The sequence below is a fragment of the Triturus cristatus genome, chromosome 4_1 (assembly GCF_964204655.1).
Source record: "Triturus cristatus chromosome 4_1, aTriCri1.1, whole genome shotgun sequence".
Taxonomy (NCBI): Eukaryota; Metazoa; Chordata; class Amphibia; order Caudata; family Salamandridae; genus Triturus; species Triturus cristatus.
In genome coordinates, this window is record NC_140585.1 from 1309486410 (window position 1) to 1309513588 (window position 27179).

The following is a 27179-nucleotide window of genomic DNA, read 5'->3' on the forward strand; positions in this document are numbered from 1 at the left end:
AGGTGAGACAGCAAAGCTAAAGGGAACCTCACAGATAATATTTTAAGTAGATGAAGTGAAAGGTCCAAGCATCAACCTTTGTATGCAGCTGGAAAGTAAAGAGGACAACCAAACAAGCCCTTGACCACCGAGAACCATCTTACACATCCCATTGAGCAAGACAGAGCATTTCACTTTGTGTCAAATGTTGCTGAAAGATTGAATAGGATCAGGGCATTGATACTGCAGGAGGCTGTGCCTGGATGGAGCTCGCCAGTGACCACTTCTAGTACCACTAACTCCTTGGAATGACCTAGGTTGAACCTTGCTTGGATTTTGTTTAGTGCATTGTTGGATTTTAGGAAGAGGCAAATTGTCTCCGGTATTAGTGTCAGAGGGTAGAGTTGATTTCTGGGAACCTTCTTTCAAGCCATCTGAGCTAGACCCTTGATCTCATGCCCTCCACTATCAAAAGTCTTGCATCAAAATCATCCGCACTAGAAACCCTGCTCTTAGGTCTCCCATGATGGCAGACTCGAGGCCTCTGTGTGGAGCTCATTGCCCCTGCTCAGAGTTTGACCTAGTAAAGTGATGAAACTATCATAGAAAATCAGTCCAGTTTGATTCATAGACAATGTTTTTCTTGTGGTGAAAGAAGACAACGAGGGTGAGAGCAGGCCACCATCAAACTTTGAGCCTCACTTCAGATCCCTGTTTGCTAAAAAATATTATGCTTTAAGACTTCCTACTAGACCTTTGTAATGGCGATTTGCTGTCCCCCTTCTCTCCCCTCATGTCGCGTTCCATGATACCTATGGATTGATGCGCTTTAATTACATATTCTTAGCCTTCCTAACAGAGATCTGCAAGCAGGCCAATGTCCTTTGTATTTCCAGAAAGTTATTTCATCCACAATTTGCAGATCTGTAAGGGTTAATTACTGTCAATGGAGGAAGGGAAGGTTGTCATAGCTGGTATAATTGCTGTGCAGGTTTCAGCCAGAAATAGACAGCTTGTATTAAAATTATCTTAGGGTCATACTTATAAAAAGTCAGGGTCAGCAATAAATGAGATTTCTGAAAAGTATTACATTGGTTTGCATATTATTTTCTTCGTCCTTTTCTATGCCAACCGATGGAAAGTATGACTTAAGTAGCTTGTTTCCAATGGGCAGAAGCTATTGCATATGAAATAGTGCTAAAGTATCATTTCAATGAACAGATAGGCTAATGGCATATTTAGAATGCCTCATTTTTACACATTATGCACCCAGACATTGTTGGCTGCTAGGCAGTACTCATGGGACTTGTTTAATATAAAAAGTAGGCTTTTCCACTTGTAAAAAATATTTTACTTTTTGGCAAGTGCTGGAGGCAGCTTTTGGCTGCCGCTGTCCAGGCCTTCAGTGTCAGTCTTAAAACACAGGACCTGATTCACAAAGGGCCTCCGCACTTGTGGCCGAGGCCCAGCAGTCATGGGGAAGTCCCACACTCATGGCGGAATCTCCGCAATCAGAACTCTCATTTCGAGATTCGCCCAAGTCCAATGTTTTCAAGGTCACACATTTGGGTGAGGTAAGGCCATACTAGTGCCTGCTATTTGTTCTTAAGACCACTGCTCCACTTTGGACCATTACTAAAAGTCAGATATGCAAATTTGAAAAAATTACCATCACCATGTTTTAAGTTACAGAGCATGCAATACAAAGTGTTTTTCAGAGTCAAGTATTCCAGTACATCTGGGCATAAAAAACGGTGTGAACAGAAGAACATTCAATTTATTACACTGTGCACTAGTTGAAAAATGCCTCTCTATAATAACAATTGATTAATGCAAAAATGCCTTTATGTGAGCTGGCCAGAGTGTTGAATGCTGTTCCCTGAAACCAAGTAAATTTAATCAAAAAATTATTATTATTATTTTTTTTTTACAATTACCTAAATTGACTTTTCCTTTTCTGAAAGTTTTCAATCATCATCCAATAAGGAGCCACTATAAGAAATATTAACCCAGTATTTTTAAAGTGCAAACTAATTACCCCTAAGGGTCTCAAGGCACTGGGGGCCGCTGGGAAGATTAAGCAAGCTATTGCCCAGAGTCACACGGTGCTTGGCTGACCTGCTGCCAGCACCGTGGATCAAACCGTGAGCCCAGTGTTCAGGAGTCAGCTGCTCTGGCCACTACACCACACCTCTTTCTCACCAATGATTCTCTTTTTATTTGGTGCTCTACAGAGGGTCATCAGAGGAGAGTGGATCATAGCTGCTCCCTCCACAAATTTTAAAACTTTTCAGGAGGCTGGCTAACTAAGTGCTAAAAAATGATTTTATTCCAAATAACGACCTAGATTTAGTTTTTTTCTGATCACCGCATAATTGATTTCAAATATTTTCAAAATATCTGCTACTTCAGGATCTCTTACCACAGAAGGTTTCTGACACCAGGACAGGATTTACAGTCATTATGTATGGTAATCTATGAAATGGCAAAGTAACGGAAGGAAAATTAATACTATGGATATACTTATTATTATCTACAAAATTATATATCTTAGAAAACGTATTTAGCATGCCTTGATTCCACTTAGACTCATAGAAATCCTCTTTATCTTGCAATGTTCCAAGAGCATATAGTGAAAAGCACTTTATTCGGCACTTAACAAAAAAAAAAAATAATGTTTTTAATGAAAGCATTTGTAATTTCCAAGGGAGGTGGAAATCATGCTCACCTTATGTTCCTTCTCTTTATTCTAGGTGATGTGGAGAAGCTAAGAGAATGAAGGCGCTCAACCCCCAGCGGAAGCATGATATGGCGGTGCAGTGCGGTTGCTGAATTGCTCTCTCTGATGGCTCTATGGGAGTGGATAGCTCTGAGTCTTCATTGCTGGGTTTTAGCGATTGCGGCTGTCTCAGACCAGCATGCCACCAACCCTTTCGACTGGCTACTGTCTGATAAGGGACCGTTCCACCGCTCGCAGGAGTACACAGATTTTGTGGACAGAAGCCGGCAGGGATTCAGTACGCGGTACAAGATTTACAGGTAGGAGAATAGACAAACAGACAAATACCAGCTATGACCTCCACGGCAAAGTGCGCTTTCCTACTGTTTTTGTTTCAGATGGTTTGTCCTCCTATTGCAGCTTCTTTTCATGGTACTGGAGTCCACAGAAAGAGAAGGATTTATCTCTCTACCTCACTTACTGTTCTAGCTGATCATGCTCCTTAAACAGGCACATATAGAGGTGTTTCTTCAAATAGTACATTCTTAGCTCGATGACATGGCATTAAAAAGGGTTAACATCAAATGCTCAATATTGTTCTGTCGAGTGAAATGTGCTAATTTATTTATTTATAGCTAGAAAATGAAGGCTTTACCCTGAAAATAAAGAGTTGCTTCTTTCTGCCCCAGACATATGTCTATCCAATGATTATCCAACATTGGTTCATAACTGGATATATTTATCTACTGTGACTCCAAAAGGAAATGGTTTACATATCAAACTGTTATCCTGAAAATCTGGCATGGGTCGTAACTTCATGGAACAATGTTGGACAACACCATCATGTGCTCCAATGCTCCAACACCCCCAAAGGTCCCCCAACTTAGGAAATAGTTGAAGACACAAGTCTTTAATGAACACTACATCACAATGCATTAACAGTCCAAAAACCAGGTGCTTTAGAAATACCACATACATTGATACATATCATATTCTTATTACGGGGCCTCAACCCAGACGACGTAATTCATTGTCGATGGATTGTATTTGACATGAGTTCTTTAAAGCACTTCATTTTGTTGTACTTCATCAATTATCATATAAATAATATTGATTTAAGCAGATCTGGGAGGGGGAATCTGGTAGCTTCCCCCCTCACCTATTGCCATGTTTCCCTATGTTCTCTGTTGACAGCAGAGGACTAGTAGTTCCAGAATGATTTGAAAACCTGAGACATGCGCCAGCTTGCACCCCTGCTTTCAGAGATTGATTTTTGGCAACAAAAGGAATCTTTATGCAGCCTTGGCATGCCACATTTAAGCCTGTTTAACCCTGTGTGGACTGATTTGTGTTGGGCCAAATGAGCCTTGTAAGCCAACCAGGCATTCCCCTGTGGCTACTTGATGCATTGAATCTACACACACACACAGTGAATTTGTGGTGTTACATTAAGCATGAAAAACAGTTACATATTGTTTGGTAGTCTCTGGTCAAGGAAATCCAAAAGAGGCTAATCTGGGAAGCAAAAATAGAGCCATGCAAACAGAAATGTGTTTGTCCACCAAATACGCTAGTTAAAGTAGTTTGCAGTAACGGGTGATAGACTAGGTTGTTCATGAAATAATGTCCTACAATATGTGGCAAAATGAGAGAGAAAATGTATGTAGTACCCAGGAAAGTGACTGGAAATAATTTTCATCTTTTTTAAACTAGTTTTGCTGACAGAGAAGAAGACACCGTGGAAGGATTAAAGTAGGAGGAGAACAGAGAGAAGGATAATAAATCAGACTGATTCCCACATCTTTGAAATTATTGAGATTCATTATGTAATGACTATCATCTCATAATCTTTATATAGTGATATGAAAGTTTGCAACGGATACCAATGATACCCACACAATAATTTCTAATAGATGACAAACAACCAAAATTGTTTCTGAATATAGGAACTTTGTGTCTTCAAAGTTATGAGTATCTGCTAATTCGAGTAGCTATTTTTGTACGATTCAGTTCAGTGGTGCCACGCTACTATAAAGATTTCAGTTGAAATTGGGTTGCCACAATCAACCAGTCACAACACAAAATGTAAAAATTTGTACTAAGCCGGGAATCAAAATATTGATAGGTTGTTAGTGAGGTAGATTGTTTTGGTGAATTGAAAAGCTTCTGTGAGAAAGACCCACCGCCCTAGTGTTATCAAAATGACTGTCAAATTAGAATTGCATTGTAGGGAGAGAATACGCCAGAGATTGCAAATCACGCATTAGGCATAGAGTACCACGAGTACCTCAAAAAAGATTTTTTATAAAAAGCTATCGATAGCTTCACGTCTGACATTGTCATAAAACTGATAAAGTGCATGGTAAGATCTCCAAAATACAACTTAGGCCTTGGATGATGCCGTTCAGTGTGATACAGGCAGAGATACTACAGAAAATATCTGTTTCAAAGTAGAGCGTTAAATTCCCAGACACTGGATTGGCTAGATTCAAAGTTTTAGGAATATCGATCATTGAAAAGGAATTCCTGGTTTGAAAGACACAAAGTGGGAAAGATAAAGGGGAAACATTGTGAAGATCGTGTAATTACTTTAAAATTCTGGAGACACATCTTCTAGGGTTTTTCAGCTATCAAAATTACATAACTACTATTGTGATAGCATTTTGATCTTTCTATTTGTGTATTTCTATTTCTTACCCCAAGTGTTGTATATAAAGCTAGATTCATTGCGAGTCATTAGTAAAGACAGACAGGAAACATTGGGGGGAGGGAGATATTGTGCATTAAAGAAAAGACAAGTATAATCTGTGATATATCACACAGCCACAGACAGCAACTCAGAACACTAGTAAGGGAGATACTGCAGACCTGCAAGCGAAGAGAGAAAGGTTATTTGAAATCAAAGATGAGGGGAGTGTTGCACGGCTAGTGTTAGGGGCTTGCAGTACGTTACGGACACTCAGCTGACTATCTGCTAGAGTGGTCTTGGCAGGAAAGTCTCAGAAAACAATTCTTACTTTTCTAGAATTGGTGACAAACTAAAAAACCCACAGAGGGTGAAGAGGGTGATTAAAGGGTTTTCCTGGTATTCTTATGAATAGTGTGCAGGTTTGAAAATTCTGAGGTTTGTACGCATACCGTAGAACAAAATAGACATTTCTTAGAATGAAGATCAGGACTACATATGTGAGTTACTAAGTTTCAACGTCTGCATTTTTCAAGCAATATGTTCTTTGATGAAAACATCCCTCCAGTTTATGGTCTCCGAGTATCTCAGGAAAAAATTGTCGCCAAGGACTTTCTATTGCTTTTTTGAAAACTAGATGAGATAATCATCCAATCTACTTTGTGTAAAGCAAATTGGAGAAGCTAGACACCTCTTTTATCACAAATTGTTATTTTCCACCATATAAGAAAAGAACTAGATGAACTTTAAGTTAGGAGATCACTACCTGCAAACTGCAAATTGCCTACACATTTACATATAGTGTAGGCATAATAATATTTAGGGCAGTTTTAAAGAATGTCGTGTACTGACCACAAAAGAGGCATGTCTTTGAAGGTCACTTTACAGTAGTCAAAGCCTTTGACTCCTGGCAAGGAGGAAACAGACACATCTGGCATATTTAATACTACTGGTACCACCCCGCAAAGAAATGTACATGCCTTCCAATCCCTCACACCTGACACCTGCCTTAGTACTGGCCTGTAATTCACCTTGCTAGCGACTACTCCTTCCTCTCTATGGTAAGCTTCTCTGTGACCTAGAGGTCAGTGCCCCATATTCTTTCGGCAGCATTGTGCCCCCCAGGGGTAGCCAGCACGGCTCGCGGGTGAGGATGCCGGAAGCGGTGGAAGGGGGACGCGGGCTGCTTTAAAAAAAATTAATTACCTTGCCGTCGCCGGGTGCAGCTTCTTCTCTCTAGCCAGCCTGTGTCAGATTCCAGGTCAGAACAGGAAGCAGGCTGCCAGGCTCCCACCCCTGAGCCAATCACAGCGCTTCAATGGAGTATTGTGATTGGTCTGAGCGTCGTGACACGGCGCTCAGCCAGGGGCTGGAGGGATGGGCATGTTCTCCATTTAGGCTGTAATGCAGCCTGCATGGAGAACAGGGGAGTGCGCATGACTGTTTGGGGTGGCCCGAGAGTGCCGGCCAAACAGTCATTGCACATAGGAATGTTCTACCACTCCTCCCCTGCAGCTCCGCCCCACCCCCTCACGCACTGCCACAGCAGGAGGACAAAATAAAATGATAATAACATTCTGTTTTTATCATTTTCTTTTTTCCTTTCTTTGCTGCTCCTGGCAGTGGGTTGGCCCTCCTCCGCCTTAGCAGAGGAGCCGCCACTGGTGCCCCCATTAACCACAAAACACATGCATCATTTCCTTCCTCTTGCCCCCAAACCATGTGTGTATTAATTCCCCTCTTGCTCAGTGCTTAGTTGCTGTGTAACTAGGTTAGCCCTTCACAAATCAAATATATACCTGCTCAAAGAATCCAGATCATAGCAGTTGCGCTTCGGGCAGCCAGGGAACTAGAACAGTATTATTTAAAATAGTGCACTGTAGCAATAAGCTCCCCATGCACTGTTGCAGACCAGAACTATGAGCCCCATTACAAACAAAATGCCTTGTACCCAGTCCAAGCATGAAGTCACACCCGAACTGGAAGGAGAGAGTCTCATTGAATATGGACCTGCAGTTTCAAAATATATGTCCTTTGTTTGGATGGGTTGAAGGGCTTTAAGGGGGCACAGAGATCCCACAACAGGTAAGTGCAGTGCAAGGCTGTGCCTGTGAGGCCCCTCTGTACCTAATTCACACTGCCATTTGGCAATAATTCTGTGTCTAGTCCCATGAGCCCCCTGACAAACTGGCTGACCCTGCTCCTGCATCAGTAATACAGCTTGGACGCATGGGCAAAGCTTGGGGCACATCCCATGCAAATTAGGGAATACCCTCTTGAGACTGCAGGTGCAACATGGACTCTCTCATTGTGGGTATTAGACGTGGACTGTACAAGTGTCAGAAGGTCTCTTGGGCGGCAAAATGGAAGCAAACACCCGTTGTACACTCAGGGCACATCGATAATATTTATTTATGCATGCATTTATTTAAAGATTTTTATAGATTGCTTCTCTAACCTCAGGGTGATAGAGTGCTTTATGAAGAGCATAATTTTCCTGAGGTAGGTCTCAGGCATACATATAAATTATTGGGATGTTGCCAACACTCGGAAACATAAAACATTTTATTAATGAGCAGGTAAGTTATGTAAGGAAGAGGAAGTACAAGATATGAGATGGAAGTAATGGAAGAAACAGAGAAAAAAATGTAAATGGTTGTACGAGGTGATTAGACAGTTCAATGATCTTTGAAAAGAAGCTTTAAATTTTTTTTTTTCGGAAGATGCCATTGTCTTCTTTTAGTGTGATCTCATCTGGAAGGGAGTTCCCTAGTAATAGGACCACACCGGAAAAAGTTGTGCGCTGACTTAAAGATGAAGGGCTTTTTTACACCTCAAACTCGTTTGCCCCCTGAGTTGTGAAGGTAGAGTCAAGGTAGGTGGGTTTTTAAAGTGACACGGCTTTTAAGGTCAGTCCGGTGAGTTTGTATTTAATCCTTGCCTCCAATGGGAGCCAGTGGAGGTCTTTCGAAACAGAGGTTAGACAATCACATTTCTTGGTGTTAGCTGTTAAACTCGCAGCACAGCAAAGGAGGGCTTTAAAAGCACCAAGGAAGGTTTTGTGGTTCCTTTGAGTAATACATCACAGTAATCAATTTTGGAGATGAGTGTCTTGCGCGATGGAGCGAGTTCCGAATGTGTGAGAACTGGTTTGAATCATTTCAGAGACAACAGAGCCGCACAAGCTGCTTTAGTGGTGCAGTTGACTGGAGTTTCCATAGAGTGGTTGGAGTTAATCCTTTGGGAGCAAAACCATCACATTTAAGTTCTGCTGATACGACTAATTGTTGTCGCCTCAGTTTAAAAAAATGTACCTATATCAACGGATACATTTTTATTTAGGAGTTCTTTAGAATGATGATACTAGTAAAGTTAGTAATTTTCATGAACAGTTTTGTTCCAACCACGTGTTGATAGAAATACACTTCTGACTTCATAACACCTCAAAAAAACTCCATATGTAGATTACACAGTGCATGGGCTAACATGGAGTCCTGTGGAACCCATCACAGGACTGAATCCATTACAAAGAATGATTCTCTGACTTTCAACATTTACTTTCTGTGGTCTATGGCAGATGTGACCAGTGTGCAACCATTACAGAAAAAAAGTGTGAGATTTAAGGGTCGTGTTAAATATATTATGATTGATGGTGTCAAACCCCATTGATAAGCTGAGAAGGATTAGTAGGCATGTGTTTGAAATGGGGTCTCTAGTTGGCAAAGGCATGCATCCAGCGTAACAGTGTATTAAGGAATTCTCAATGTTAACCTATGAGAGGAATAGGCCTCACAGTAGTGAACAGGGCCGGACTGGTCATAGCGGGCACCGGGCATTTTCCCGGTGGGCCACCCCCTGGGGGGCCGTTTTTGTAACCGGGGGTCTGCAATATCGTCCCCCTGTCACAAAATCGGCCGACACCGGCCCTAGCAAACAGCTCGGCCGCACCCCCCCTCCCCTCCCAGGAGGGCCGGCCGAGCAGTTTGCCGAACAGTTTCTGTTCCCAGTCCGGCCCTTGTAGTGAACAACGAATTTGGGAGTTTTTCACTACCAGGACATGCAAAATTTAAAAGTACATGTTCTACCTTTTACTTACACACCACCCTGCTCAATGAGCTACCAGGGACCTACCTTAGAGGTGGCTTATGTGTAATAAAATGGGAGTTTAAGGCTTGGCGAAAAGTTTTAAATGCGAATTGGCAGTAAACAGTACACACAGATCCCTCAGAGGCAGGCCTGAGACAGGTTTGAAAGTTTACTGGTTTGGGTGGCACAATCAGAGCTGGATGGCCACTAGTAGCAATTCATTTACAGGCCCTGAGTATATTATATACCACTTTACAAGGCACTTAAAAGTACATTAAATATGCCAATTGTGTACACACCATGTTTAGAGGAGAGAGCTCACGTACTTTAGCATTGGTTAGCAGTGATAAAGTACTCAGAGACGTAAAGCCAACAAAAAGGTCAGGAAAATTAGGAGGAGGAAGGCAAAAGGTTTAGGGTGACCCTCCTGAGAGAGCTATTTTCTAACAGCATGCTTCTCAGTTGTCAAATAAGTGATGAATATTATGTGTGACTATAGTGAGGTTTCCATGTTGCGGCCTTTGTGGCAGCTGGATTGATGCTTTGAGAGTAGGCGTTCCTGCTGGGTGAATGCGTTGAGTTTTATTAGCCTCTCGTTTTTCATTAGCTTTGTATTGCAATGGAAGAGTCAACATGTGTCTAAATCTAAATAAAATATTTGGATCAGATAGATTTTTGTTTTAAGAATGGAGAGATTTGCCCCAATTTCGGAAAGTCAGGAAAGTTGCCTTCAGGAATGAGATGATGCCAGTAGGGCATATTTTAGAAAAGAAATTGTAATTCAGTTTAATCAAGAAAGTTGATGTTCTTCAATTAGTTTCAGTTCCTCAACTGGCCTCTGGGGTGCTAAGCAGGTCCTTCTCCTGACACTTTGTCAGCCATACTTGATTACACTTTTTTTATGTACCAGCGTTAGCTTTCCAGCACGTTATGGAAAGACAACCTGACCCATTTAAGACCATAAAACATATCAGGCACAGTATCTTGGTCTGCAGTGCCACTCACCTTCATTTTTGGAATGCCCAGAAGACATGAGGACAGTGAGCCAGATTATTGGAAAAATGTGCTATCTGAGTGTGATCATGAACTCATCAGCAGTGGGGTTAGTGCTGCTGTAAAAGATGGAGCCCGGGTGAAGTCACCCCTGAGTTCCCGGTAGAGCGCGGTGTGCGCTTAGGCTGCGCCATGGCACCCACGCTCTTCTCCTTGTACATCAATGGAATAGTAGATTATATGCTACGAGTCAACACCGACGCTCCCAAGCTGGCTGGAGTGATTACCCCAATATTGATGTTCGCTGACGATACTCTCATTGTGTCTAAAACTCCGAGTGGCCTGCAAAGGGCATTGTCAGTTTTTGAAGATTTTTGCAGAAATTATGGTCTAGAGATTAATGTGACCAAGACTAAACTCATGGTCTTTAACCCGCATTCAAGTTATAGAACAGGAAAGTTCTCTATGAATGGGCAACCACTCGAAGAGGTTAATAACTTTGTCTACTTAGGCATGCATGTGACTCACGACAATAAGTGGAACAGGCATATGGAAATGTCTACAATGAAATTTAGGCAGATAACGGGAGCTCTGACCAGTGAGCACAAAAAATCCTTCACTAAGCCTATTAAACCCGTGCTCCAAGTATATGAGGCAAAGGCTTTAAGCTCTGTGTTGTATGGGGCAGAGCTATGGGGTTTCGACGCATTGACATCTTTAACAGTCGTCGAAAATAAATTTTGCCGTAGCATAACCGGCCTCCCACAGAGCACTGCGATATGATCTGGGTAGGAAGGCTATCAAGGACCTAGCCAAACTCCGCCCGGTCTTATACTGGCGGAGGATCTGGACCACTCCGGAGCTTCTTTCATACGCAATGGGTCTTACGGACGTAATACAGGCCGATACGTTCCATAAGATCGGGTGGCTGAGGAACCTCCGGGAGACATTGATAGACCTGGGATTGGAGGGGCTATGGAGCGACCCAGTGGCTGCCGTGTTTCTTCCCAAGAGACTCCTGAAAACGCTCTATTGGGAACTGGTAAACTATCGGGTCTGGAGTGATTCTAACTCCCCTACGATGACTAGCCGATATTTGGAGGCGAAGGTTACTCCAGCTTTTGAACCTTATTGGGACCTGATTACCCAACCTAGAGCCAGGAAACTTTACTTCCAACTTAGAGAAGGCTCTCTTCCACTCAGGGACCTTACTAGCAGGTGGTTTGGTGCAATTGTAGGATCATGCCCTGCCTGCGGCTCTCACGAGGAATCAACTGCCCATTTTTTGTTTGTTTGCCTTGCATACGCCATCCCTAGACGAATATGGTTGTCTCCTATGTGTAAAACCTTGGCCACAAGGAGTTCTGCTGTTGCTCTAAGACTTTTATGCACAAGCACTTTTCCAGTTGTTTCAATTTCCCTAGCTAAATACTTGGGTTGGGCTTGGTCCTTAAGGCACAAGGCTCTTAAGGAAATTGTGGGAGTATCTCCGTAAGGTTTTACGTTGTTGGGACGTTGGCTGAAAACTTTGTTGTTCCAATAGATGTTTTATTTTTTATTTTTGCTTTGCATTTTAAATGTGTTCCCATCTTTAGTCTGCTGATATGTTTAATTCTTTTTTTATTAGTAACTTTTAGGTATTTATTGGATGATTTTATGTATTATATAGGGTATGTGATTAGTAATATTTTTGTGTTTTGTATATGTTTGTGTCTTGTATGAATTCTTTTAAATTCGAATAAAGACTATGATGATGAGATGGAGCAGCAGTGTCAACCTGCTGTCCGCCTGCCACTGCAGTTAGATGATTGGCTGGTTTTGAGAATGGAGCAGAGATCCACCCACAGGCAGGTGCTGTGTGTGACTGTACCTACCTGTGGTGTAATATCTGAGATTACACATCCAAAAAGTGTGGCTATTGAGATTCAGTTTGCCCCTGTGCCCATGTCAGTAATACTAAAGTATACAAGTGTTACAACAGCACAGTGACGGGACAGCATCTTTCCGTTTCAGATGGAGCATTACAAAAAATCTGTGTTGTCTCTACTGAGGCATCTCCTCGGTGCTGAAAATGCTGAATTGAATTTATTGTCTATAAAATGTCTTTCATTTTTAAGTCCCCGTCATGTCTATCCAAGTATTTCCTAAGGTACATACGAAAATGGTTTTCGGTGCAGAGATCTACACCTGACGTTGTTGCCCTGCTGTTTCCCGTTATCAGAGCATTGCTGTGATTTGCACGTTAGGCATTAGGGAAACGATTCGTCACAATCCAATGAGCTACGAGATTTGTGATACATTTTAAAGCAAAGGACTCTTGAAGGGTCTTCGTTAAATCTTTTTAAAGAGGTTGCTTGTTTCTAGTTTCCTTGAATGACCACTAGAGGGCTCTGGGCTTCAGAACATGCACCTGCGGGATGCAGAGAAGAGATATGTAAATGTTCCAATGTCAACCAGGCACGACTGATAATAGGAACTGGGAATGGTACCATAGAGAGGTGGCATTGTAGCGGTTGGCCTGGTACGAAGAATATAAGGATGGCGGTGACCAATACATCGGCCTTCGAATGTAAAAAGAACAATGTATTGAAAATGGACGAGCTCTCCTTTCCACAGAGAAAAGGTACTGTTGAATTATGTACGCATTGCGGATGGTGATGCAAAACGAGATATTAATGTGCATCTGCACAAAGCCCCCACAGACCCCTCAACAAGGACAGTTGTCTTATGATCAGTTATTTAATCAGCAAAAAAAATACAGAGGCGAAAATTAAATTTTAAATTAGAGGCTACGTGCTACCTCATGAAAAGTAGTGATGTTGTCACGTGTTCTGTCCGTCCTGACATTTTGGGCACTGGCACTTTACAAACTACGACTTTTGAGCCAATCACCTCAATGTCAAAAGAATAACTACAAGTCGAAGAATGCAACATGAAGTTGGCTAAGAAGTAAAGTCTGGCTAATGGTGGCGTTATGCATTTGGTTGTTAATTTGGACCCTTGACATGTTAAGTCAGGAATTTTGAAGGATATTTGACACTCCAGGTAAAATATCTTTTGTCACTGGAGCACTCCCGCCTACTACGAAACAGGCCTCTTTCAGGGTCTTCGTTCTTGTTTGTCATCATCTAATGGTGACGATTTAAGGTTCCTGCTTTGCCTCAGTAGCATAGAAAGAGCGGGGGGGGGGGGGGGGGGAGGGGGGTTGGGGTGCTGGCGATTGCCGCCCCAGGTCGGCAGGTAAGGGCGAGAGGATGCCGCTGCATCCAAAACTCGTACTGCTTGGGGCGGACCCTCTTGCTGCGCCACTGCTTTGCCTTTTGGAGATACCATACCTGTTTGCATTGAGATCATAGGGCTGTAATCATGTATGAAGACCACAGAGACCCTGGATGGAATGTTGTGACTTGAGTGGTTGCTAGGCACCCTTTCCTTCAATGGGCCTTCCCTGCCGCTCAGCCAGGATGAATGCTTGGGGAGGTAATGGAATGCTTGAGCTGGCTGAGTGCTTGGGGAGGTAATTGAATGCTTGAGTGTCTGATGAGGTGGGGAGTGTCAGTGAAGTGCATGGGCTGAGCAGCAAGGAGGCTACTCCTGGTGGGGCCATCTCCTATGTACTTTCCAGCTATTTACCTGAAACCTACTATCTTAATAACCTGTAACTAAGTTTTAATAAACCTTCTTCATATAACCTACTCTACAGCTACCTGGACTTCCTTTGCTTACAACATGCAACAAAGCGGTTAGGGTAGAGGTATCACATGTTGGTTCCCAAGCACTTGAGTTTTGCCAGACGCTCGGTCTAACCACCATCTATGTAGATATTTCCCATTCACGGTCTCAGCGTGTAAATATTTGCCATGTGGATATCCTGAAACCCTCATTTCATGGCTGAGGCCCTGACTCTTGTAGAGGGAGGTTCCCCAATCTTTAAAAGGTCCTTTAGTCTCCTCCAAGGAAGGGAGCAGTCAGACACTGTACCTGGGTGAGAGCAAAGTGTGGTATTCAGGTCGAGACCACTGCTTTCCGTGGGCACCGTGGCCCCCTAGAACCTACCTCAATCAGATAGTAAACTCATTCTTAGGCGGAGGGAGGGGCGGCCTGAATGGACCCTCTTAAACCCATGAAAGGCCAGCATCCGCGAGACACCCAGTAGACTGACATGAGATGGTTTAGAAAGGACCCTTGCTGTGTGCGAATCTGTTCCTTTGATTCATGCTCTGCAGGGGAACAAACACTGGCACCAGCAGGGTATGCTGCCAGGCAAATCAGAAAATCTCATGAACCTAGTAGCATTTTGCGACTCTAATCCAAAGGGAATTAATAGCAGTAATGCCCGAAAAAAATCATAATTAATATATCCGATAATGCTTCCATTACTCAAATAAATTGCAGAGGGGTGTGGAACTTGGTTGTGCTAAAGTAAAGAGTCTGTTAGGTACTTTTTAATATAAGAACAATATTTTTAAAATTCATATTTAATGGGCATTCCAGTGGAGCGATAGAACAGGCTCGTTTGTTGACTGTCCTTCGCCTTTTAACCAAGATTGCTCCTTTGTCATAAAACTTTTAGATTCCCTATACCGAACTGTTTTACATTACAGTGGTGGAGGTGATTAATGGTGCTGTCTTCCATTCTCTGAACAAGGGCCCACCATCCTTTTATGCTGCACTTATGTGATTAATTTTTTTATATTATGTGTGTTTTAGTTTACTTTGTAAATAGCTTTATGATGATGTTTTATCGAACATGCTAAATAAACTTGACTTGCCTCATAAACCCAATAGCATTCTGAGAACGCCAATGGAAGCATAATCACAGATCCATTTCTCTGATGCCGGCCTGTGTCTGGCATACAAATATTTGAATGGACAAAGCATAATGCAGGATATGCAGTGTAGCCAATATGCTTGGATGAGTCCAGGTCACTTCACATGAGCAGCCATCTTGGGAAACACGCTCCACTCTGAAGGCCTAGGCACACATTAACTGAAGATGTGCGACCTGTCACTCAAGAACCTTAGGGACTCTTTTCAGCCAATAGATGCTTTTCTAAGTGGATTAGTGGCTAGCTTCACTGTTGGAAAACGAGGCAGCATCTGTGAGGCCTGCACAAATAACATGACTACATTTGTCCTTCACTGGGAACCAAGCACCCAATTGTAGCGCCTGACTCTCAGAGGGTAGCGTTGCAGAGCAGTCTGAGGCTTACTCAAGGGAGGTGGTGTGGGCTAGTAATCGCCATTTGCAGGTGCACAAAAATAACACTCAATAATTGATTGTCCAGTCTGTACTTTGCTTTATAAAGGTAAGAGTACATTTATTAAACACACACACTACTCAATACCATGCACCAATTTACAAATATACATAAGCTGTTGGAATTACTTGGTGACATTGCATAACATCTCCACCCCTCCCGCAGGGGGGGTGGGGTCTAGTACCACCACTCCCATGTATGCACATCAACTTGCCCCCAATGCAGTTAGTTGAACATAACCTGGAGCGAGGGCCCTGCGCACTGGCACCATCCCAGTGGCGACCCACCCCATTACCTCAACAAGCATTACAAAGGGGTAAACCTGCCTTGGTGACACATGACCCTGACTAAGCTTCTCCTACTGACCATAAAGTAGGCACCTCTATATCTTAAGGGCTAGCAGTCTGGGGTCTTCACCTAAGCGCAGCAGCAAGAATCCATGTTTACGCACACTTTAGAATGACAGTACTCATCACCTTGGTTGATCATTTGAATGCATTGCAATTACAGCCCCTTAGGGCATCACAGATGAAATCACAGGATTGCTCATATACAGCCAGACACCCTAGCAGGACTGTCTGGCCACATAGCCCCACTTGGCCTATGACATCTCCTTACACATGTGACTTACAGTCCCTTCAAAAGAAGTACTCCTGTCAACTACACTTCTCCTGCAGTGTGCCTCTTCACTTTAAAAGGAATCACAAAAGCATGGGATTACGTAAATACAGCCAGGCCCCCTAGCAGGAGGGTCCAGCAACATAACTCCATTTAGCTTAACATCACCTTACACAGGTACTTCACTTTACACATGTGACTTTCAGTCCACCTAAAAAGAAATAACCAATAGTAAATGCATTTTGGTGCAATTACACCACTTCACCTCCAGGGGATGCCCTTCTCCAGACATCCCCAACTCAGCCCTTCTGCTGAGCCCTTGAGGGGTTATTCTTTCAGATGCCCCGTGAAACTTAGGGGTGGACTGTTCTTCTTTATGCTGGGGGAGACTGCGGTGCTCCTGCCGCCCCCCTGCACCCCTTTTCACAGATGAGGTTGACCCCCTCCTCTGGAGGCCACCAGGCACAAAAATGGCAGATTTCTTCGTGCTGGGGGGGGGGGAGACTGTGCTCCCCCAGCCGCTCCCCCAGCACCTTTTCACAAGTGAGGGTGGCCCCTCTCCTCTGGGGGCCACAAAGCACCAAAACAGCAGATTTCCAAATTCCTGGTGAGGCATTATGGGGCACTTCATGCTCCTCTTTACCAGCCCCCGCCACTGGGAACACTCTCCTCTTCCCTCAGGGTCTCTGATTCAGCAGGGTGCTGTCTTCACTGGCTCCCTGCGCCAGCCTCTCGCCAGGCTCTCCTTCTGGGACTCACCAGCCCCCGCCACTGGGAACACTCTCCTCTTCCCTCAGGGTCTCTGATTCAGCAGGGTGCTGTCTTCACTGGCTCCCTGCGCCAGCCTCTCGCCAGGCTCTCCTTCTGGGACTCTGCTCTCCCCGCGCAGAGGCCCCTGCTTCTGTGCACCAGTCCTGGGCTCTTCTTCTGGTGCTGATAGGGTCCTGGGGGCAGTCAGGGGGTCTCTCCTTCCAGCACCTTCTCAATATGGCGTTGTCCAGTCTCTCTGGCCACATGCTCCCCTTCCCCCAGTGCTGCCTTCACCTGGGTTCAGCTTGGTGCCTGGCACCCACCGACAGTGGTTGATGGATTGGCTTGTAGCTCCACCTATCTCCCTTCCTTGGAGGGAAGATCTTCCCTCGGGGAAGAAAGGGCATTAATCTAACCTGCCTTAGGCCAGACCCCAGCCAGAGACTCAGAGAAATATGACATTTCTGGACGACCCAAAAGCAGTACAAATATGACTTTGGACTCTGCAGAATACTTCTTTTCACCTCCAATACAATGAACTTTAGTGCGTGTCTGGAATCTGTAGGCCTTGTGGAAATTAATCTAGCCATGGGCCCCACATTCCCATAGGGGAGTAATGAAGTGAAAAAACAGTAAGACACACTGACTCTCCCTGGCATGTTTCTTTCCTGTGTATAAAGCCTATTCCATATCACCACCCTATACTGCATAAGTCCTGCCACACCATTCACTTTGTAGCTGCTCCTGGACTGCGCACGCTAGGAATCTCCCCTGTGCAGCCCGTACACATGTGCACACGCATGTTCACATGTGTCTGCATGTAACCAGCCCGGTGTCCCTTACTCCAGCTGCTGCGCAGTGGCCTGGTCAAGCCAGGGGAACACCAGTAAAATCCCCATGCAGTCTCTTACATCCTGAGTTCACTGTGGGTGAGTCCCAACTTATGAGGCTCCCCCACAGTAAAAGCTAAACAATTAGGTGCTCAAAAAGCAAAAAATCCGGGCGGCCCATAGTGTCAGAACCACCTTCTAACATTCACAGTCTAGGGGGCAGATTTACAAGCCCCTTGTGCCTCTTTGTGCTGCCATTGCGTCACTTTTTTTGACGCAACGGCGGCGCAAACAATGCGCCCTATTTACAACGTGAAGCATCTAGGGAGATGTGTCACGTTGTAAAGCCCTGCATCACATTATACCTACATCAGGTATAATGTATGCAGGGGGGCGTTCCCACACAGGAAAGCCTTGTAAAAGTGACGCAGTGAAATCTACAAGATAAGGAGTGACGCAGTGTAGTGGGAATAGGCCACAAAATGCATTGCTGGAGTTGCGTCATGCTTGCGACACAACTCCAGCAATGCGTGACTTTTGCCCCAACAGATGCGTCAGAATTTCGGACGCGTCTGTCAATCCTTCCGCCATGGTGCGCCGTATTGAAAATACGGCCCATCCATGATGGCGCAAGCATTTTTCAGGGTGGCGCAAGGAAAGTGACGCATCTCTAACGATGCGTCACTTTCTTGTAAATCTGCCCCTAGGCGCTTATTGGAGAAAAACCACATTCACTCCACGTGTACAAGTGAGCTGCACTCCCACATGATACACATTTTCCCTGGTGAAGTGTCGTCTGCCTGTCACATTAACTGAGTCCATTCTCTCCTAACATTTAGTGGGAGGCATTTGAGGCAATTCATGATCTTCAACTGAGAAAAACGCTGACTTACTGTGTGTTGCACTGCACTCTAATTGCATTTATAGATTGCTACATTCCAGAAAAGGGGTCAAAGCACATTTATGGAATGTTGGCATGCTACACCTTGGGAGTGTTGTGGATGGAAAAGTGTGTGTATATCATGTGGCCTATATGGGTAGTGTTTCGATGTTGTGAACGAAAATCAGAGCTGTGCTCTTCTTATGGTTTTCACTGCGCCAAGGTGTGAAATGCAAGAAAAACGAAGAGAGGGGTACTGGTATATGTGTCGATAAAGAGTGTGTGACAGCAGTGAGACTTACACAGAAAGTGTTTTTCTGCCATGCATGAATGGCAAATACTCCTCTGTCACACTGCTTCAAGCTTGCAGGGGCAGCTCCTCCGCTAAGGCGGAGGATCGTAGCCCCTCTCCTCTTTGACCAGGAAAAATAAAATGATAATAGCCTAGTTATTATCATTTTATTTTTCACAGGTTCGGGGCTGGGTTAGAATAGGCGGGCTGGAGGCACAGCGGGAGGAGTGGTTTGCACACTGGCCAAACATTCATGCACACTTTGCATGTTCCCCACCAGGCTGCATTACACAGCCTGGTGGGGAACATGCCCAGGCCCCCAGTCCCCATCTGAGCGCCGATCCATGGTGCTCAGACCAATCCCAATGCTGCATTGCAGCATTGTAATTGGCTTAGGGGAGCCAATCACAACGCTGCATTGTAGCGTTGTGATTGGCTATGGGGAGTCTAGGTGCTTCCTAGTTCTGGGACTCGAGAAGCGGAGGATAGACGTGACAGGTGGAACAGTAAGTGTTATATTTTTATTTATTTTTTTGTCCTGGTCTCTCCACCCTCATTCCCTGCCAGCCGCTACTGCAAGCATGTGGTGGTACAAACACTATGTTTAAGAAAAGGTGTGCCAACAGTCGAGGTTATGAAGCAGGATAGTGTCTTCCATATTTAGAGTGCTGTGTATTGTATATTTTAACCACATTGACTATCATGCATAGAGCGAGCCCAGAGGTGAAAAATACTAACTTTGAGGTTGAAGATTCCATTGAATTTAATCTAAAATCTGGAGTCCACATGGAAGAGGCATACGAGAACCCATAAGATTGGACATTATGCAATCAGTCATAGTTTATGATCTGGAGAGATACCTGGCAGTGGGCGAAGAGGAGCCAAATGCAAATGGTCATTATGCAACCAGCCAATGCATATGTTCTCAGGGGTCAACCCAGAAGCAGCAGAAAAGCAACCCAATGGAATGGCATTATTCAGGTAGCCTTAGTATATTCTCTGGGCTTTGACCCAGTCACAGCAAAAGAGCAGACACTTAGGCTGTGATAGTAAATTGTAATTGTCATGCATTTCTTCCATCGGTAGTGTAGTAAAGTGTGATCCCACATACAGACTGTCTTGTGGAAATGCTAGGAATTAGATCATGTCAATGAATTTATTTTAACAGATGGCTACCTACTGTTTCTAGGTAAGGGACAAGTCAAACTCATGGAGCCTCCACGTAAATTCTGATGAGGAGCACTTACAATTTTGTTTACTAAGCTTAATGGTGATGGACTAAGTGGCAATGCTCTACGGAGCGGAATCCACACTCCACACAGTGGTTGCACAGTAGTATGTTACACAGCTTCTTCACTAGTATCTTCCACACTGTTCATGCTTCAACACCATTGTCCTCTGGTTTCAATCTGTAGATTGTGGCTGTCTATCTTTAAACACACATTTACCATTACTTAAATCAGGAGTTCCTGCATGGGTCTAGGGTAGCAGGGTTCTTTCCAGAATTTCAGACTAACCAGTGACACTACATGATTTCCATTTAGCTATAAATGCATTTAATGGAACTTGAAATCTTGAAAATCTAAAATGGAGCTGGATCTCTTGGCTATGCATTGGACACTTACGACTTATATAATTTTACCTGACATACTATGGTCCTGGTGTCCCTATTCACTTCAAATCCTACAGCCTCACACAAAACGATGTCCTGTTAAAATAGAAAAGTAGGCTGCCAAAGCTTATGTGATTGGTTCAGACAGTGCTTCAAAAGGATTGCACTGAATTGATTGTGTAGTCTTATGGTGTTGCATCTAGATCAAAGTTTGTAGCATTCTTCATCTTGTGAACGAATTTCCATGCAGACATTGGCCTAAAATCTCATGTTAACCTGATTTATGGAAGACAAAGAGGTGTCTCAAGAGAGAATTATGTTCTGACAATTGAGTATATCAGTACTGTGAGCAGGCAGAACACACTTTACAATAAGCATTGGTAAAGCCAATAATACTCGCCTATGCATGAGCTATTGGCCTTACCAATGTGTTTAAGCAATGCTGTACACCAACTTGGCTGCTGTTCAGCATGGCTAAATGTTAGTGGCGTAGAGAAGAGTGGCATAAAGTGGAGTAGCACAGAGTGGAATGTCTTGGAGTGTCATTGAGCGTCATAGAGTGTTGTGGAGTGGAAAGAGTGTTGTGGAGTGGATTAGAGTGGTTTAGAGTAGAGTGGAGTTAACTAGAATGAAGTAGTGTGTAATGGAGTTGGGTAGAGTGTTGTGGAGTGTCATGGAGGGAGTAGAGTGGAGTAGAGTAGAGTTGAACAGCGTAGAGTGGAGGGGCGTAGAATGGAGTAGAGTGTTGTACAGTTGAGTGGCATACAATGTTGTAGAGTGTCTTAAAGTGTTGTTGAGTAGAGTGGAGTAGAGTGGCATACAGTGGCATAAAGTGGTGTTTTGAGGAATTGAGGGAGTTGCATATAGTGAAGTAGAGTAATGTGGCATAGAGTGAAGTAGATTGCTGTAGAGTGGCATGGCGTAGACAGGAGTAGCATGTCATAAAATGGAGTGGCATAGAGTGTTGTGGAGTGGCGTAGAGTATTGTGGGGTGTCCTAAAGTGGAGTAGAGTAGAGTGAATGGTGCAGAGTGGATTGGAGTGGAGTGGAGTAGGGTGTAGTGTCATGAGATGCAAAGGGTGTTGTGGAGTAATGTAGAGTGTAGTGGAATAGAGTGGAGTAGAGTGTCATGGATTGTCATTAAGTGTCATAGAGGGTGTAGATTGGAGTTTAGTAGAGTGGAAGGGTGTAGAGTTGAGGGGTGTAGAGTGTAGTAGAATGTCTAACTGTAGAGTGGCGCAGAGAGGAGTAAAGTGTCATAGAGTGGACTACAGTGTTGTGGAGCGGCATAGAGTGTCATAGAGTGGGGTGGTGTAGAGTGTCATAGGGTAGAGTGGAGTAAAGTGGTATGGAGCGGTGTACAGGGAGTTCCATACAGTGGAGTTGAGTGCTGTGGCTTAGAGTGGAGTAGATTGTTGTATAGTTGAGTGACATAGAGTGTAATAGAGTGGAATGGCATACAGTATAATGAGTGTCATTGAGGGAGTAGAATGTCATAAAGTGGAGTGGCATTGAGTGGAGTAGGTTCTCATAGAGTGGAGTGGCGTAGAGTAGAGTGATGTAGAGTGGAGTGGGGTGAAGTGGAGTGGAGTAGCATAGAATTGAATGAAGTGGCATGGAGTAGTATAGAGAGAGTTGAGTAGAGTGTTGTAGAGTAGATTCACATAGAGTGGAGTGGATTTTCATAAACTGGAGTAGCATAAAGTGGAGTAGAGTTTTGTGGAGCGTCATAGAGTCGAGTGAAGCATCATAGAGAGGAGTGACATAGCGATGAGTGTCCTAGAGTGGAGGGGCAAAGTGTGTCATAGTGTAAAGTGTCGTAGAGTACAGTAAAGCGGAGTGGCAAAATGTGGAGTGGCGTAGAGTAAGCGGGCTAGAGTGGAGCAAAGCGGCATGGAGTTACATAGAGGGAGTTGACGTAGATTAGATTAGCGTAGAGTGGAGTAGTATTTTTGTAGAGTGGAGTAGCATGGAGTGGGGTAGAGTGCCATAGAGTGGAGTGGCATAGGTTAGAGTGAAATGTTGTAGAGTGGAGTGTCATATAGTTGAGTGTTGTAGAGTGGAGTGGAGTGGAGTGGCATAGAGAGGAGAAGATATTGTACAGTGGAGTGGCGTAGAGTGGAGTAACATGGAGTGGCATAGAGTGGAGTGGTGTAGAGTGGCATAGTGGAATGTAGTGGACTAGTGTGTCTTAGAGTGGATTCAACTAAAATGGCATAAAAGAGTTGAGTGGAGTAGAGTGTTGTAAAGTGGAGTAGAGTGTTGTAGAGTTGAGTGGAATGAAGTTGAGTAGAGTATTGTAGAGTGGAGGGGCATAGTGTGCTGTAGAGTAGAGTAGAGTGTCGTAGAGTGGGGTGGCATAGAGTGGAGTGGCATACAGTGAAGTGGAGAAGAGCAAATTAGAGTGGCATAGAGTGGAGTATACTAGAGTAGAGTAGAGAAGTGTGGCATAGAGTCAAATAGAGTGTTGTACAGTGGCTTGGTGTGGACTACTGTGCAGCAGAGTGGAGTGACATAGACTGTTGTACAGTGGAGTGGTGTAGAGTGGCATAGTGGTGTATAGTGGAGTAATGTGTCAGAGTATAGTGGAGTAAAGAGGCATAGAGGGAGTTGAATAGAGTGTAGTAGAGTGGAGTGGAATAGAGTTGAGTAGAGTATTGTAGAGTGGAGAGGCGTAGTGTGCTGTAGAGTGGAGTAGAGTGTCATAGAGGAGAGTGGTATAGAGTGGAATGGAATGCAGTGGAGTGAAGTCGAGCAGATTAGAGTGGCATAGAGTTGAGTGTCAAAGAGTAGAGTATGGTAGAGTAGAGTAGAGAAGAGTGACATAGATTTAAGTAGAGTGATGAACAGTGGAGGGGCATAGTGTGTTGTGTGTAGTGTCATAGAGTGTCATGGACTGGTGTACAGTGGCATAGTGGAGTAGAATGGAGTAGTGTGCAATAGAGTAGAGTGGAGTAAAGTAGCATAGAAGGAGTTACATAGTGTGGTACAGAGTTGAGAAGAGTGTTGTAGAGTGGAGGGGCATAATGTGCATTAGACTGGAGTAGAGTGTCGTCAAGTGGAATACAGTGAAGTGGTATAGAGTGGATTGGCATAGAGTGAAGTCGTGTAGAGTGGAGTGGAGTTGCACAGAGTGGAGAAAAGTGGCATGGAGGGGCATAGAGGGAGTTGAGTGGAGTGTTGTAGAGTAGATTAACACAGAGTGGAGTAGCATAGAGTGAAGTAGAGTGCTGTTGTATAGAGTGGAGTGAAGTGTCAGAGTGGAGTGTTTTTGAGAGGAGTGCTGTCGAGCACGGTGCAGTAGAGTGTAATAGTGCTAAGGTTTCAAAGTGGAATGTCATAAAATGGAGTGTCATAGAGTGGAGTAGAGTGGCATGGAGGGGCATAGAGGGAGTTGAGTGGAGTGTTGTAGAGTAGGTTAACACAGAGTGGAGTAGCATAGAGTGAAGTAGAGTGCTGTTGTATAGAGTGGAGTGAAGTGTCAGAGTGGAGTGTTTTTGAGAGGAGTGCTGTCGAGCACGGTGCAGTAGAGTGTAATAGTGCTAAGGTTTCAAAGTGGAGTGTCATAAAAATGGAGTGTCATAGAGTGGAGTAGAGTAGAGTGGTGTGGTGTGGCGTAGAATGTCATAGAGTTGCATGAACAGTTGTAGAGTGGAGAAGAGGGTTGTAGAGTGGAGTAGTGTAGAGTTGAGTGGTGTAGTGTGGGGTATGCATGGTGTGGCTGTGCACAGCCATTACAGACAACACATTTTAAATTAAAATGACCATTACATTTGCACACACATACAGTTTTACTGATAAAGGTATACAGCGCACAAATGATAATGTGTGGAAATTTCATCACCCAATGTATTGATTTGTTTTGATCATATTAAAGTTTTAGTTTCCACCACAGTTAACACTTACAAAACCTGTGCTTCATTTATGCTTCCCTAATTCTGATAAATTCTGAAATATCTGCACAGTTCATTTACAGACATTTAAATTAATGTGTGTGCTATAAATAGCCTTTCCTCTCACAGCAAAATTGTGACATAAATCCTCACACTTTAAAGTTAGAGAAAGAATAGTAAGCACCAAGGTCCCTCAGTAGACAAAGTCTGACATTTGATCTCTGCCTTTGAATGCACAGCAAATATGACAAGATATTTACAAGATTTAAAGTGCTGTTTACAGAAATCTAGCATTCGTGAAAGAATACAGTGAATAGGCTATGCTCCAGGGGAAGGATAAACACAAGCTAGACAGCCTGAAACAAATAAAGCCACCAAATAGCAAGCAAATGTGAGTTACAAAACACAAAGTCAAACCTAAGCAATGGGTGGAATGCATTCCCAGGGAAGCTTTTCGATTGTCCCCAAGAAGTAGTTAGCAAACCAGACGGCTTTGACCTAAAAAGTACTAACTTGCTGCCTTCCAGCACTTCACAGCAATATTGAGTAGAGGTCAATTTCAGGGTTTGGACCTCCAAGGAGCATTGTGTATGAAGGGGCATGTCTCAAGTGTCTGACGTGGCTGATCTTGCTGACAGCACTTATGTTAGAGACTGAGCATGAGGGTCCCAATGCATAATTGAAGCTAGGACTGGTGCTCAAATACTCCTGGCAGTTATTGTCTTGTTTCCAAATGACATAATGAGAAGATTTGTCTCTGGGGATTTCTCACAGGATCTCATTATGGGGAGAAAACTCAAGTTTCAATCACAAGCATACCAAAAACCTGAGCCCCATTCATCGCTGGCCCTTCCTTAGTTTTCCTTTGATTGAAATAGAAATGGATCACAGGCAGGGAGGTGCCTGCACTGGGTTGTGGCGGAGAAGCAAAACCCCTAGCTATTGGCAGTTTCTTCCTGTTATGAAGAACACTCACCATCCAGAAAAACTTTAAGCAAATGTAGGCAGTAAGATGTATGCCATGCCTCTGCAGAGTACATAAGCAGGGTAGAAGAAATGTATCTCCCCTATGGGCCTGGAATGCATATAAGAACACAAAAGAAGCAGTATTGAATGGTCAGCATGCTTGACTAGGGAACATAAAAGTACCGCTGTTTTAATTCCCACAACAGTCAAACCTGAGAAATCGATTTACATAGGGCAAGTAGCCTCAATACCAATGAGTGAAGAAAAGCCCAAAAGGCGTATTCCTGCAAAATGTGTATCCCCAGATGATTACATGGACTTCTGGAAAATCATAACAACCTCAACAGCCTTTCAGGTGATAATCAGATAACTCAGAATCGTAGCAAAATTTGAGAGAGGTAGCATTTACATATTTATCCAAAACCACAGGCTCCACCAAGATAAATATCTGCTCAGATGTGGGAATTAGAAGGACAAAATAATTGAGACTGAATATTTTGGTAAATAATCCTTTGAGGGATTCTTACATCCAATGATTAATGCTCATATATGCTGTGTCAAGGCTTGGATTGCCTCTTCATTTAATAGAAATGCATCACTAAAAAGGTACATGAATCAATTCTTCTCCCTGCCATATTAAGTTGCATACATTTAGAGTTGTATAATTCTATCTAGTGGGTTTGATTTTCATGAAGTTATATACATTTCAAGTTATAAAATTATAGGTATGGCAAATAATGCATTATTAGCCAACCCTGCTGCTGAGTTGAGAAATTCCTACATTTTGTGTTTGTAAGAAGGGTAAAAATGTTGATGTTTTTGTTTTGAGACGAACCCAATCGGAGTCAAAAGCAAACATAACATTGGTCTGTACTTACAACACCTCCATCAGACACAGATATATGAGAGTGGTGGTATCAGGCACTATCTCTACTGGTAATCATCAGAACAGATGCAGGACAGTTTGTATTTACTCATGTTCTTGGAACCCGGCCAGTGTGGGATCATCAAATGTACTTCTGACTGTCAATAAAGTATCGCAGCAGCTTCGTGGTAATTTCATGCCTAGAGTTCCACAATGCCAGGGTGTTTGATCCATTTGGATCAGAAGGAGCAGCATTTACATATGCCAATTACGGCTCAAGGGCTGAAACCACTGATTCAAGTCCTCATTAACTACTGACCACCTCCAAATCCGGGTCAGTTGACCAGAAGGAGGCGCGTGCCATGGGCACCCTCCTTCCTAAAAAATGTTTCCTGATACTAAAACACACAAGTGGGGAAATATAACATATGCAAGTCATGGATATATCTTTATATCCCTAATTTAGTTGAGGCATAATAGGAACCTTACATGACAAATTTATTAGGCAAGTCATTGAATCTGTCTTGTACTAGCTGGTGCCTATGTTTATATATGTTTGAGTTTTCACTATGCACATGATTGTTTTGCTCTGGCCCGTAGCTGCATTTAATTGTGCAAGTAAAGTACTGCTCCATGAGGTCACTGTTTGTTGATCTTCCTTGGAGTTTATTTGCAAGACACAACACCGTGGACACCACAACAGTATTCCAGTACTCTGGCCCAATGCAGTGGAAAAAAACAGACAACTG

At 43.6% G+C, this 27179-nt stretch overlaps 1 protein-coding gene across 1 annotated transcript in view; it reads left to right on the top strand.

Moving 5' to 3' along the window:
• Positions 1–27179, top strand: part of BRINP3 (BMP/retinoic acid inducible neural specific 3) — an 845680-nt gene that overhangs the window by 181718 nt on the left and 636783 nt on the right. Inside the window, exon 2 of the mRNA XM_085654808.1 lies at positions 2733–3018. Within this exon, the coding sequence (XP_085510934.1) occupies positions 2783–3018 (236 nt within the window). The 5' untranslated portion in view covers positions 2733–2782. The remainder of the gene's footprint in view (positions 1–2732; positions 3019–27179) is intronic.